At 39.0% G+C, this 14,022-nt stretch overlaps 3 protein-coding genes across 6 annotated transcripts; 2 read left to right on the top strand and 1 right to left on the bottom strand.

The window, feature by feature from the left end:
- Nucleotides 1-2,806: 2,806 nt before the first annotated feature.
- LOC121630685 (protein FAM181A-like) lies at nt 2,807-4,019 on the top strand. The gene is made up of 2 exons (XM_041971099.1): nt 2,807-2,949; nt 3,063-4,019. The coding sequence occupies exon 2, from the start codon at nt 3,144-3,146 to the stop codon at nt 3,921-3,923; it is 780 nt and encodes a 259-aa protein (XP_041827033.1). The 5' UTR covers nt 2,807-2,949; nt 3,063-3,143; the 3' UTR covers nt 3,924-4,019.
- Nucleotides 3,914-8,572, bottom strand: LOC121630684 (ankyrin repeat and SOCS box protein 2-like). 2 transcript variants are annotated; one of them, XM_041971098.1, is made up of 8 exons: nt 8,418-8,572; nt 6,724-6,893; nt 6,453-6,608; nt 6,127-6,372; nt 5,874-6,045; nt 5,082-5,682; nt 4,830-4,983; nt 3,914-4,685 (listed from the first exon to the last, which is right to left on the bottom strand). In XM_041971098.1, exons 1-8 carry the CDS (start codon nt 8,528-8,530, stop codon nt 4,549-4,551), a joined length of 1,749 nt encoding a protein of 582 aa, XP_041827032.1. In that variant the 5' UTR covers nt 8,531-8,572; the 3' UTR covers nt 3,914-4,548. The 2 variants fall into 2 exon arrangements, with proteins under 2 accessions (XP_041827032.1, XP_041827031.1); XM_041971097.1 differs by lacking the exon at nt 8,418-8,572 and adding an exon at nt 7,293-7,757.
- A 1,463-nt stretch (nt 8,573-10,035) lies between these two features.
- On the top strand, nt 10,036-13,828 carry si:ch1073-416d2.4 (coiled-coil domain-containing protein 42 homolog). 3 transcript variants are annotated; one of them, XM_041972035.1, is made up of 10 exons: nt 10,036-10,425; nt 10,532-10,577; nt 11,075-11,248; nt 11,354-11,511; nt 11,587-11,669; nt 11,771-11,943; nt 12,020-12,130; nt 12,207-12,323; nt 12,401-12,527; nt 13,617-13,828. In XM_041972035.1, the coding sequence occupies exons 1-10, from the start codon at nt 10,322-10,324 to the stop codon at nt 13,691-13,693; spliced, it is 1,170 nt and encodes a 389-aa protein (XP_041827969.1). In that variant the 5' UTR covers nt 10,036-10,321; the 3' UTR covers nt 13,694-13,828. The 3 variants fall into 3 exon arrangements, with proteins under 3 accessions (XP_041827969.1, XP_041827970.1, XP_041827971.1); XM_041972036.1 differs by lacking the exon at nt 13,617-13,828 and having other exon boundaries at nt 10,037-10,425; nt 12,401-13,131; XM_041972037.1 differs by lacking the exon at nt 10,036-10,425 and having other exon boundaries at nt 11,080-11,248.
- The last annotated feature ends 194 nt before the right edge of the window (nt 13,829-14,022 follow it).

Below are 14,022 nucleotides of genomic sequence, written 5' to 3'. Positions count from 1 at the left end.
TGCCACGGCATACATCACAGCCCTTTTAAACTCTGATAAGAAAACCTTTTAATATAATTACTGTGGTCTTTCAGCGTTATCATTCTTGCCAGGATACTTAATCTGCATCTCAGAGCCTTTAATACCATTTTCATCAAAGGAGAAATAGACTTTAAATCCCGTTGTTATTTACAGAACATTGATGTAAAGCTAAAATTAGCTCAACTACCTTTTTCTTAACAGTGCTTCTCTTTATTTGTATTGGTAAATATTTTTGGACCTGTATGTACATCTGGCTGTTGGGTTGTAGCGCAGTGGAATTATACTGCCATCTAGTGGAAAGGTCTGGCAACACACGAGTTTACTCATAAGTAATACTTATAAGGGACACATTTTGTGTTGGGGGGGCATTCTCCATATCTAAGATAGTTCATTCTTGGAGGCCACAGTTTGCATCCTGTGTGAGTTACACACACTTGTTTGTTTTTTCTATTTCAGCTTCAAATACTGTTTGGTTTGCATTAAGGTGCAATAAACTGTGTTTTAATACAAAAAGTAAAAGGCTTTATGGCTGGGATAAATCATGTCATGGCTTAAAATACATCCTTTCATTAGTCTGGAAATTATGCTTAAAATATAGTCTTCTAAGATCTGACATCAAGTATTCTTGACAGAGCAGCAGTGTGTGTTGTGTTGGGAGTGAGAACAAGTTCAAAATATCTCTGACAGGCCATTAATTTAAAGTGACAGGCTTCCTGGCTCTCATCTGTAAATAGCTTTTCCTCTATGGTGATTACAAGTTGATTAAAAAAGAATCAACCAAATCCTTTTTGTTATGTGTATTTGTAGACATTAAATGCATAAGAGGGCCAACCTTTCACTTATATTGAAATGTTTAGTTTGGATTTCCAGTTGAGTTTGTACAACAAGTTTTCTTTGTGAATTACTGCTAAACAGACTTACCTTTTGTTTAAAGTTTGACTTTCTACATTTTTCCTTTGCTGTTTCAGTCTTTCCAATATCTGTATTTGGTTTGTATGTTGTGCCGCTGTAACATTTAATTTCCTATTGGGGATCATAACAACCTTATCTTATATCGAACACAGAGGTGATAAAGGTGATGGAAAAAGCACACTTATAAGAAAATACCAATAGTGGATTTCTCATGAACTGTTCTGCCAAGGTATGGAGACTGTCAGATTTTACTTATATCAGAGCTCCAGCCAACCTCTGAATATATTTCTGAAAACATGACAAGAATAAGTGAGAGGTTTGCAACATCGCTGGATATGAGTGAAGACCAAAGACACTTCTGCTTGGAGCCTTGTCCAGAGGTGTTTTGCATGAACACTGCTGTTAAACAAATTAATCTAAATGCAGCAGTAAGTCTGTCATTTTGGCAGTGCAAGTTCATTTCTATGAACCACCGATCTGGATTAAAAAGTATGAAAAAGTATAGAAATGAATAAATGTGTTAATTTAGCTCTCTCTCTCTCTCTCTCTCTCTCTCTCTCTCTCTCTATATATATATATATAGACATACAGATTTACAAATATCACATCTACCATCCTCCATTTATAGATGCCACATATGCTTCCTCTTTCTTTTTCCTCATTCTTCTTTACTTCAAAAGCTCAGGAGTAGGGTGACGGGCCTGAGTAAGGGGAGTCCCATTGTTAATTGGCCTTTTCAGCTGAACAGAGAGGTGAAGAGAGGAAGAGGAGATGGGGACAATGGGGTCCCATTGCCTCTCCATAACAAGAGGGATGCACCGCCTGAAAAAGATAGACCCAGCCAGGACACATATAGACAGGCAGGGCTCTCCCCACACAACCCCTCACTTACTGAATGAGTCAATCAATCATGTAGCCTGAGTTTGCTTGAAATAAATGGCCTTTAGTCATGACAGAGGCTGTATATACTCCAAGCAAATCTTTCCTGGTGCAAGACATGCATGAGGTATTACTTACCAGAGAAACAGCTCCTTCACATCTCATTTCATTGCTGCTGTGCTTCAGTGGAACGATAGGTACTCTTTTCCCACTTCAATAAGGGGATGAAGCTCAATTAGCATTTCACAAGTCCCATTTTGCTCCTCTATTGCAACCTTCCCCATGGAGCCCATGCTTTCTCTGGGGATTGTCCTGTTTTGGGCCCTTGTTGCCGTTGGCAGGGTGACAGTATTCGAGTGTGCAAACTTGTGCTATTGTCCGCGGGCCAGAGGGAGCCATGGAGACCCCATAATATGACACAGGAAAATGTTTGCTGATGGCAATTCTATGGGCTTTGTCCGACTCTTTCTCCTTCATGACGACTCGATTTAAGTCTCTAAATGTTTGACTACAAATGCAGGAGTGCTATCCAGCTCCTTTGCCTTTGTCCCGCGAGGTTTGAATGAGTAATTCAGCCTTTGTGTCGCTCGATTGAGGGGGCAAACAGAAAGACAAGATTCTTGAGCGTTCAAGCCCCTTTCCATGGTTATGCACTCTTTTTATCCCCCCCACCCTCACCAAATCTTACAACTGACATCACTTTTGGGGAGGGCATGGCGTGTATCAGTGTTAAAACCTCAACTTTAACCACTCTAATATGAAACGAGAAAATGTGTTTTTTTTCTTTTTTTTTTCTTAGCGGAGTGTACTCATATTTCAATGGAAGCGCGTTGAAATTGTATTTATTTGTATAATTTATATTTAGATGTTTGCCAACTGCAGCGTAGGAAAAATATTGAAACCCCTTGGCGGCTTTTTCCAGATCTCCATGACAACAATTTGCACTGGTGAAGAATTTGATACCAGGGCGCTTGGAGGCTGATTGGGGAGCTTTGTCAGGGGCCTGGGGTCGCTGATTGGTTCAAGGAAAGCACCATAACTACAAGGAGTTTATATTCATTCAACTTGTTGAAGTGCTCCTGCAGTCCAGAGGGAAGTTTGATCTTGGACTACTTATTTGAGAAATCCTGACTCATGGTGAGTGAAAAAAAGTCAATTAAGAAATAATTGTAGTACCATTTTGATATTTTATCAAAAAATTGCTCTTGCGTCCAATTATGCAAAGTCTAATGAGATTTTTATCTTTTCAGATCTTGGCGGTGGATTATGTTACATATAGTGTAAAAACATGGATTAAGTAAAGATTAACACAAAAGAAAAAGAAAAAAAAAATGGCGAATGCAGACAGTGAAGTCAAAACTTTGCTTAATTTTGTAAATTTGGCATCCAGCGACATCAAGGCGGCCCTGGATAAATCTGCTCCGTGCAGGCGCTCCGTGGATCACCGGAAATATTTGCAGAAACAACTTAAACGCTTCTCTCAAAAGTACTCCAGAGTCCCAAGATGCCACGCGTATAGATCTGCGGACTACAAGTGCGCGAAAGCGGTCGGGGCCGTCCATCAGAGTGTGTCGGTGCCAGTCAAGGCCAGCTCTGCTGCGCAAGATGTTGGAAACGTGGGGAGCGCGGTGGAGCAGGTGCCCATGAGGAAACGCCAACTTCCAGCTTCATTTTGGGAGGAGCCAAAGCTGACCAAACCTAAAAGGGAGATCTCGTATTTGGGGTTGAAAAGAAACCCAGTGGTCCAATCTGAGGACAGTGAAAGCGAAAAGAGGAAAAGGAGTAACGATGACGACGCAAAGGTCATGATGTCTGCGTCCAGTCGGCGCACCTCTACGGATAAAGAGACGCTGAAACTGGATCTGACCTCACGCCACTCAGTGAGTGTCTGCGGCTGCTGCCCCTTCCAGTACCACGGACACCAGGTCCTCCACAGTCACATTGTTGTCCCCCATCCACCCTTGGGACTGTGGAGCAAGACGGCAGGAACTGAGTCAGAGAGATTTGAGCATCCTTATGGACAAACAATTCACACACACGTCGTGGTCAAACCTATACCGACCAAACCCACAGCTCAGTCACCAATTTTCAGTGTGTTTGGATTAATTTAATCAGCCAGTTGAAGTCACCACACAGCAACGTGTTAATAGGACTAATTATGTTCATTTGGTTTAGACAGCAACTTCCTCTTTTGGCATTTTAAAAGACTTTCTCAAGCACTTAATGGAATGCTGCATCTATTTTTGTCGTTTAATTCTAAAGGACTAAATTGCACTTGCTCAATAAATTCACCAGCTTCACTTCCAAGCCTGCTATCTGAAAACTGACAGTAAGTTGAAAGGTTTCAGTTGTCAGCAGAGAATGACTCTTCTTTTTTTAGGTTCAAAAGGAAGTCATGCACATAAATCCAAACATCCTGTCTTAGTTTTTTTTTCTTTCAACTATGAAAATTGCCTCCTTGTCAGTAATGCTTGATAGGTACATTTGACACAATGACTTGATTTTTAAATAAACAATTCAACTTTCCTAAAGAGCTTTTGAGCACTAGATTTTTTTTAAAACAACAATCTTAAAGATTAAAGGGTCTCATTGTCACATCATGTGTAGTATAAATAGATATTTATATGAGAGGGTCACTTACACATTCAAGACATCAGACACACACACACACACACAAAAGAATATTAAAGATAAATTTAGTCATGTTTCTGAGGACTATATTGCTTGATGTTCATTTTAAAGTCCGTCAGCCAGGTTCAGGTATTTGATGAGTCTGTTTGGCAGAGGTAAGCTTATAATAGATCTCAGTCTGTCTCTTCCCATCTGGGTCCGAATCCTTAATCTACAGAGGTGCAGGAGTGGACGTGGTGACACTGTAAGATGAGACAGAAGATAAGGAGGATGTTCATTTGCACATTTGTAAAATGTATTTGTGTGAGGAAGTGAAAGAGTGACTGAAAGAGCATGTTTCCTTGTGGGGATGTAAGTGAGTGTTGTGATTCTAATCTGACACTTACATGTCTTCCTTTTAATAATATGCCACTCTTCTCTGCTGTCGAGTAGTTGTATGAGCTTGTTGCACAGCTGAATATGGCCAACATGCTCCAGCAGCAAGTCTATGATTGGTCCTGCCCATTTATACATAACTGGTGTTGAAATCCACTCACAGAACTGAGGATGAGAAATCAGAAAAATCTATATTACTTGAACAGAACATGAAAATTTTAGTCAATATGAAATGTGCGGCTGTTTTTGCTCCTCTTGCACACCTGTGTTGCCCTATCTGGAGGCTCGTTGCAGTTTAAGGGAAGCATGCTGTCATTCTGCAAAGCATATCCATTACTACCAGTTCTTATATTGGGTCTTTCTGGATGTGGGTGAGGGGCACTGCCATAAGTACAGGAAAAACAGGAGAAAGCATCACAGCCATTGTTCAAAAGAAACTTGAGAAGAGGCAGATTATTCATGCAGAGAGCAACCAGAGCTGGGAATGTTGTTGGATAAGATGGGATTCTGGCATTGACATCTGCCCCTCGCTCCAGCAGCAATGACACAGTACTGATGTAGCCCAGACGTACAGCCATCAGCAGAGGACTGACTGGATCCAGGCTCAGACTAGCACCAGCATTCAGTAACACCTCTGCTGTTTTGGTGCTGCCGTTGGCAATAGCAAAGTAGAGCGCCGTAGCTCGTTGATCAGCATACTGGATGGAGTGACTGTGGGCCAGAGTGGCGTTTACATCTGCACCTGTCTTCAGCAGCACAGCTGCCACAGTGTGTCTGTCGTGCTCTGCTGCCAGGTGGAGGGGGCTGATCCAGCTGTGCCGGAGCTTGGCTCGACTTGTCACCGGGATGAGCATGGACACAATCCTGAACACAAAGCAGTAGAGAAACAAACAAATGAAGATAAACAATGCAAAAAGTATTGACTAGAACCATTCACAATATCCACTATATTGTTCATTATGGCCACAAATACAGTAGGAGCAAACAAATGCTACATCTTAAGCAGTGTTTTTAATTCTAATGATAATCACTTTAGGTATAGTATCCTAACTTACTCATGGTGTCCATACTGGGCAGCAAGATGCAGAGGAAGCAGTCCCAAGTTATTAGGTTTGTTGGCATCAGCATTTTTAGCCAATAGTAAAGCTATAACTTCCTTGTGGCTGTTTTTACTAGCTTCATGCAGAGCCGTCACACCATCACAAGTCTGCATGTTCACATCTGCACCTGAAAAGCCATTTTTGTTGTATGTCAAAGAAATGGAGATGCAAGGTCTGAAAATCATATGCATATTTTGCAGATGTGTACCTTTCTCAATCAAGTAACAGAGTGCCCTCAACTGTCCTTGCTGAGCTGCTACAATGAGTGGTGTAATGCTGTAGGTATTAGCTGGATTGATTGTGGCCCCAGCTCTTATTAGTATCTCACAGATCTCTATGTTGTTCCTGGATACAGCCTCGTGGAGGGCTGTCCAGCCCTGTGCACACCGTTGGTTTACAGTGGCGCCATATGAGAGAATAAGATTCACCATGTCGACATTTTCCATTCCACATGCTGCAGAAACAGAAAAGATAATCTCATTTTCATCCCAGATATATTATATGATGTTACTTCCTAACACTTTACAGCAGTACCTTTATACAAAGGGGTTTCTTTGTTATTGCTGCAGATGTCAGGGTCAGCACCTGACTCCAGAAGACACCGTACACAAGACAAGTGTTCACATGACACAGCAAGCAGCAACGCTGTCTGTTCTTGTAATGTACGTTTGTCAACTGAACCTGGATGGACTGGAGCACATAAATAACACAGACCAGCTGAGTCATTTAGTATTTTGAAAATGTGCCTGAAAACTTTAATGGTTTTCCTCTCTAAGACCATTATTTATGCTTTGAATGCCATTACCTCTCAAAAGGGCCCTCAAGCACTCAGTCTGTCCATAGTAGGCAGCATCATGCAAAGGTATCCACCCATCTTTGTTCTCCTTCAGCAGGCTGTGAGAAGAGGATGTTGCCAGGTCATTAAAAGCCTCCACATCTCCTCTCCTGATGGCAAAGACTACTGGGTCAACATCCCTGGAAAGGAGGGGTGAAAAAACAAAAACTAAATATCTAAACAAACAAACTATATATATATATATATATATATATATATATATATATATATATATATATATATATACTTTTTTAAATGAATTACATTTCAATGCAGTCAAGTGTTATTCTAGATGGAGATGGCACGTTTGGATGTAGCTCGTTTTATTCAACCTATGGAATCTTGATGTTATTTCGTCCTTTAATAATTCAGACCTTGTTTGATCGATTCATGAAGACATCCTGCTTTAAGTCTTGTATGTTTACATAGAATACCTCACTTTCACACAGGGAGCCCCCAAAACACACACACACACACAAACAAACGCACACACTACGAGCTCGTGCAGTCTCCTTGAAAAGCAGCAACAAAAGACTCACTCCGGTTCTGACGTTCCGTCTCTCGGATTGTCTCCTCTCCTGCTATCTCCCCGTAATAACGACAAAACATGATTACATTTACTTCCAGCGTTACAGAACTGAGATAAATAGTCGGAGTAGCTAAATTTAGTCATGGTTGTGATTGATTTTTAGCCAGTTTTTTTTTTCCATTTCCAAACGTGTCGACGGCGGCGAAGCAGCGTGCAGCGCTGAGCGGGACTCAGCTGTGTTCTCTCCGGTTATTTTGGGACTGAACTGTCAGGCGGCGGCTGACGGGCTGCATCCATATATGTCAAAAGCATCGGACATCCTGAGATAAGGCAAAAAAGCACTGAAGATATCTCGGTCTGTGCTTTTCCCCCCCCAGGAGCTTTATTTCATTGGCTGGTTTCCATATTAAGCAACTAGATTTCATGCGTAAAATAGTTAAAAGATAGAAAACACATCAATGAGTCATCTCTTCTTCTTAAAAGCCTAAGCGATTTCCGCACCGACTTCTCTAAAGTCCACAGACTCGCATGTGAACTCATTTACATTTGAGGAAGTACTTGAATGACAGCAGACACAATTACAGAAAAAAACATTTGATAGTTATGATAATATGTTCACCAATGAGGAAATGTGCACAACTCATTTAACCGGACTAACATTTCTGGATGCAAAATACCCCATTCAGCCATTCAAATGGGTTGCGGTTTCTCCACAAGAGGGAGTGTTTTGTGTGTGACAGATCAGACGCAAACCTGCGGCTTCTACAGGAACTTAAAAGTAACATCAGTGAACATCAGCAGATATTTAAAATATATTTACAGGAGTATAACCAGAAAATCTGCATGCTTCTGGGTTATGTAAAAAGCTTTTTGTGTTTCTTCTGACAGGAAACTGCACTTTTACTTCACACTCAGTTGCTTTTTTCCATGTGTGTTTGACATGTGTGTTTGTTCCATGTCTGACATCTGCAACACATAACTGATACAACAATAATCGTGGACAAGATTTAAAAGAAACACATTAAACTTTTTTGGCATACATTTTTACTAAGAATTTGCATTTGAATTGGCTACTGGTTGGTAATGGAGTACAGTTTTGTAAAACATAATATAGCCACGTACAGCCTTTACTCACGTGAGGATGTTCGTGTTGGTGTTAACTGACGTGTGCTGAGTCAAGGAGCAGATAGGCCGTCTGTTACTGCTCAGCCAGTGGTAAAAAGACCTGGGTCTGCTAACAGCAATCATCACTGGAAGAGATTTTAGTCTGAGAACCACAACATCCAAACTGTTCTGCTGCCTTTTAAAAGGAGCACCACATAGTGAGGAGTGAAAACGTGCTTTAAAAAATGCAATTACAACAGATAATTCTTTCACAACCACTTCTTCAGAAACGCTTTTGAAAAAAACAACAAACTTCCTGTATGGAAACTGGAAGTGAACTTGCTTTTGCCTAAAACAAACAAACAAACCCATTAACAGATGGAGGAAGTAGGCTGCACAGAATAACTCTGAGGCAAACATACAATATATTTGTTGAACAAGGGAAAAAAAACTGTAATTATTTTTTTTATTTTAAAACAAAACAAAATAAAAATTAATTTTATGCCAGTGTTTCATCTAAAAAAGTCCAAAAGTTCATATGATATTTTAGTTCAGAATGTAACACCACTGTTCTATGATTGACAAGGTGATTAAAGGCTTTTCTTGAACATTTACTAGAAAATACATTGGTAGAACTCACGCCTTTGCAAGACACATTTCCAGTGAACCATTACATAACATGCCAAAATTCCTGTAATTCCTGGAATGAGCCTTCTGCACAGAAGGCATTACAAACAAAGAACAGGTAAAATGTTCACCAGCAGGATTCTTCCTGGCTTTCACTGTTAAGATCACAAAAGACGTTGGGATGACATAAAACAGAAGCCCATCCAAGCTAAAATGGCCTATATTAACAGCCTAACATTAATTACAATCTGTGGCTTTCCTGCTGTCTTGTGTCCATATAATAATATTTTTATATAAACCAACAAATTGACACATTTAATTTGGGTTTTATACATGATTTCCCATGATAACTTGCCTCAATACAAAGCTGATAATTATTTACTCACTAATTATTCCCTGTGCAATATGATAGCTGAATAATAATATATGCAGATGATATTATAGACCAGTGTTCACATATATATGAGAAGATGGATAAGTCTCCTGTGCTAACTAACTAACTAACTAACTGAATGAATGAATGAATGAATGAATGTATAACTAATCAGTAATGATAAACGTGAATTAAGGTATTATTCAAAGTTGAGAATTCAATCATAGTGAACGTTTGGCAATTGGACAACAAAAAGATTTGTGAGCCTTTTTGGTGGCACTGGGTGAGAAACAAATAAGACTAAGTAAAACAATCTTATCAAAAGTCTACACCATTTCACAAAATATGAGGACATACAAAAAGAAAACCGCGATAAAAACAAAACATGACTGCCAAATTGGAAAATGGGAAATTTAGCACATTTTATTGTTTTCCACTGTTTCCCCCCAAAACTTTCTCTGTTATATTTCTTATCTGCAATGCGTTTTTATTTCTCTGGGTGTTTAATGTTCAGAGTTGTGAGTTGCATCACAGGACCAAAGTCTACAGATCAGTAAAAATTTCTCAAGCCAGCTCTGATTGAGTTTGCTAACTGATCACTTCCTGGCTTAGCAGCCCAAATGGTGTTTAGGTCTGGATTCAAGGTTCGCGATAATCAGGCCAGAGAGAGCATTTTTCTCCTGTTGTCGGACGTCTGACGACCTCTTATCGATTCCGCTTGTCCGTCGTCCAGAACCACCTCTCCTGCAGTTACCATGACAACGCATAAACTATGTCGGCGCATTCTCGGTTTGTCGCTTGCCGTTACTAGGCAACGTCTCCACAATTCCATGAAGACGTCGGGAAAAGACCCTCGAACGTTTTCCTGAGAGTTCGCGCTTTGGAATTAAAAGTTTTCACTCCTAGCGAAACATTTAAGCCTACCTGCTGGAAACATGACGACTTCGTCTCTTCCTATTTTCCACAGGGACTCTGGTCCAAAACCTAAGGTGGAAAAAGCAATGCAAAACATTTTTGTGACACAGCCGGAGGAAACCAGGTAGGCCGGTGTTTTCTTTCTTTTTTTCAGCCTTAGACTGCAGTTACATAAATAAATATTTTTAGTGAACTGGACTTTTATTAACATAATTTTTTTTACAATTCAGACAGAGAAAAGAGGACATTGACAGCTATATCTCTACTGTCCCGAGGGTAAGACGAATGAACTATACAATAAAAATAAGAAAACAAAATGTGTATGTGTTGTCTGTGAATTAGTTATATAATTCATATATCTTAAGATAAGATGAGATCCTTTATTGATCCCACAGTGGGGAAATTTCACTGCTACAGCAGCTCAAACACAAAGTAAAAGAGACATTAAACAATAAGCTAAATAAAAGACAAAATACAAAAAACAGTATGTACAATAAATAGTAAATAATAATAATAATAATAACAGAAAAAGACTTAACCATATTTATATAGCAGCCTCACCCAGTTTGATGTGCAGTGGTGAGGTGTCACATTAGTGCAATGACGAAACATCGGTAAACATCAGTCCTACTGAGATATGAAAATGTTTGTTGCAATAGCAGAATTATAGTGCAGCATTAAAAAACCTGATGCTGTTTGGTATGAAAGAAGTTTCATATAAAGTAATTGGTGATCTTTCTGAAAGCTTAAACGTTTATATTTTTCACATGAAGACTAGCAGGATCCTAGAGGCTGGAGTAAATACCTTGAAAAAGACCATGGTTGTTAGGAAAAGGGCAGAGCTTGATGAGGTGGACACTCTGCTCGCACTCAAACGGCAACAATTTAAGAGCTGTATGGAGGACCTGGCTCATAGAAGATCTGAGCTAGAAAAACAACAACAACAGGTGAGTTGAGACCCCTTCCAAAAGTGAGAGCTGTTGTGTTTCATGGACATTTAACATGACACACATATGACACAATCCTAATGCGCTTGCTGTTTTTTTTTCCAGGATAAAGAAAGGGTAAAGAAATTTGAGAAGTTCGTAGCCGAGAATGAAGTTAAGCGACATAGAGCTCTGAAGAAGTGTGATACTACAAGGGAGCAGAATGTTTTAAAACAGAGAGAGATAGAGGACTTGACAGAACAGCTGAAACAACTTAGAGTCAGGTGAAAATTTAAAAGCAATTATTTCTCACTAAGTCAGTTTTTAAACCTTGGCTTTACAACATCTCAATCTCCTAGAAAGGAACGTTTAAAGGAGAGGATGGTGAAAAACAAAATCTTTGAGGATTTCTTGATGAGAACCCTAGATTATCTCCCCAGCAGTAAGTTCAAAGCTGAACTTTTCCATGAGCTTGTTCTGTTTGTGCTACTCTGTTAATTCCACATTTACAATATGATGATCCAAACTACAATTTCTTTCCAGTTTACCGCAATAACGGGAATGAATCTTTGGTTATGCCCATCATTTGGCGCCACGAGACCCTATCTATTACCCATCAGGAGTTGCTGAAACGTTTGGAGCAAATGGAAGCAGAGGTGGAGCAGAGTCAGCAACTACTGCGGAGTATGAAGCCAGAACACAACATTAAAACACTGGTCAGACATAGACTAAAATATGTTTTGTTTGGCATTTCTTCATATCACAATGCTTAAATTATTATTATTTTTTTAGATGGCAAACAAGGAGCTGTCAGAACTGCAGAGTGAGTTAGAAACCCTCAAAGAGAAGAACAAGCAGGCTGAAGTTAACTTGCTAATGGAGCAAGGTGTATCCAGAGAGAAAGTACGCTATCATGATTATGATTTTAATGATAAAGATATACTGCCATGTTTATCATTGTTTACCTCTCTACTTGCAGGTTGAAGAGGTGGGAAGATTGATTATGGCTATCAACAACCTCGCACAGCAGTGCTACCTCCCAGCTTATGGACCACTGGAAAGTATGAATGTACTGACAATGTTAGACATGGTGAAGGTAATTAGCTAATTACTGCCATTCATATAATAGGCACTGCTTTGTTTTACCAGTTCATGACTATACAATTATTTTAGGAGTGCATTTTGGACAAGGCTGACACAGAGAGGAGGGTGAAGAGACTGATGGGGTCAGCCTCTGCAGTCACAAGTACAGCGGCTGTGACAGACAAGAGATGGAGGGCATCAATGAAAAGCTTTGGAAGTAAAACACATATAAAAAGCTAAAGTAAAGTCAGTAAAAAGAGTGAGCTATTTAACTGATGGTATTGTTATTGTGTTTTTCAGTGTTACATCTTGTTGACATGAAATGTGACTCAAAGCTGTAGAAAAATTTGGTAGGTGAAGATTGTGAGAAGAATGTTTTGTTAAATACTTTTGTGGTCATTTTCAACCACAATTTCCCGGTGTTTAAAACGGCAATGCATTAAGGTTGTGACAATACATTAATCTACAACGTTTCAGTTATTAGTGAACTATTAGTCCATCCAAACTGAAAACTTAGATTCAGCTTTGATACAGTGATCATTTAAGACTCTCTTGAGCAAGAATTTGGAATCATTTATATTTGCTTTATTCTAAAAACTTAAATTTCTGATTTTGATTTGAAGAGGAAAATGTGTATATTCAAGGGTGTGGTGTGTAACCATGATAACATTAGACTATACTTCCCTAGTTACAATAAGTAAATTCTAAAAATATTTTTAAGACTAAACAGGAGTAAGATTTTGCAATTTATCCTGCTTTAAAGTACAAAAATAGAAATGTATCCTTTCAGTTTTCTTTTGCATTGTGTGAAAATTTAAAACTAAATTATTTAAATGTGTGATTGAGCTCACAAATAAAAGGGTAAAAACATATAAATAGTTGGTTTTTAAGATTTGACATGAATGGATGTGAATGTTTTAAATCAGCTTGTAGTATTGTCTTACATTGATCACTGGCTTCTGAATCAAATTGGGTCAAAATTGTGTGGTGGTAGAATTTTTTGATACTAGCAACCATCATATTGTTATTATTTGAAATCATATACCGTATCATGATCAGACTACACCTGTACTATGCATCAAGTAATGCCACAAGTAGAACTGAAACTGAAGTGGAAACAACTAATGTACTGAAATTTCTCAGGTAATCCAAACTTCACAAATATTATTGTAATGTAATTATTGTTTTTTTTTTCTTTTTAAATAAAATACTCATACTCAAATAATGCTGTGAAATAGGGAGTAGTTCTGATGTAAACCAGGAAAACAATGGAGTGGAGTTTAATGCACTTCCCTTCCTCATTTAGCAGTGAACAACTTGCCATTTAAGATGAGGAGGGGATACTTTGAGGTAAGTTGTGTTTCACCTACTACATACAGTTAATATAGGCCAGTTAAAAGAATTAAATTGTTCTACTGGAAAAACTTCGATGGGAAAATCTTGCTAAAATGCTTCATTTTGCATATCCTGTTGTGTATCTACCACATTTTTTTTTATTACACAAGTTACCACAGACAAACAGCAGTAATACTCAGCTCTGACCCCATCATAGTGGCAGAGCAAAGCACATTAAGCCATATCAGTGAGAAATGTGGCTTTCTAAAGATTACGTAATAATCTGGTTTGTCTGCTGCTGTGTCCTCAATCAAACCTGTAATGTCAAATGTTCTTGCTACATTTTGGGAGTATAGTATTAGAGTTATGCTGAGCCC

This window comes from Melanotaenia boesemani, chromosome 20 (assembly GCF_017639745.1).
Source record: "Melanotaenia boesemani isolate fMelBoe1 chromosome 20, fMelBoe1.pri, whole genome shotgun sequence".
Taxonomy (NCBI): domain Eukaryota; kingdom Metazoa; phylum Chordata; class Actinopteri; order Atheriniformes; family Melanotaeniidae; genus Melanotaenia; species Melanotaenia boesemani.
This window is presented reverse-complemented; position numbering and strand designations above follow the sequence as displayed.

Excerpts from the sequence above, each read along its gene's own strand:
- LOC121630685 (XM_041971099.1), top strand. The coding sequence starts at position 3,144 with ATGGCGAATGCAGACAGTGAAGTCAAAACTTTGCTTAATTTTGTAAAT.
- LOC121630684 (XM_041971097.1), bottom strand. The coding sequence starts at position 7,426 with ATGACTAAATTTAGCTACTCCGACTATTTATCTCAGTTCTGTAACGCT. Across the intron at positions 6,894-7,292 it reads GACGGAACGTCAGAACCGGA|GGATGTTGACCCAGTAGTCT; the intron begins GTGAGTCTTTTG and ends CCTCCTTTCCAG. Across the intron at positions 4,686-4,829 it reads TATTATTAAAAGGAAGACAT|TGTCACCACGTCCACTCCTG; the intron begins GTAAGTGTCAGA and ends CTCATCTTACAG.
- si:ch1073-416d2.4 (XM_041972035.1), top strand. The coding sequence starts at position 10,322 with ATGACGACTTCGTCTCTTCCTATTTTCCACAGGGACTCTGGTCCAAAA. Across the intron at positions 10,426-10,531 it reads ACACAGCCGGAGGAAACCAG|ACAGAGAAAAGAGGACATTG; the intron begins GTAGGCCGGTGT and ends TTTACAATTCAG. Across the intron at positions 12,131-12,206 it reads AAGGTGTATCCAGAGAGAAA|GTTGAAGAGGTGGGAAGATT; the intron begins GTACGCTATCAT and ends CTCTACTTGCAG.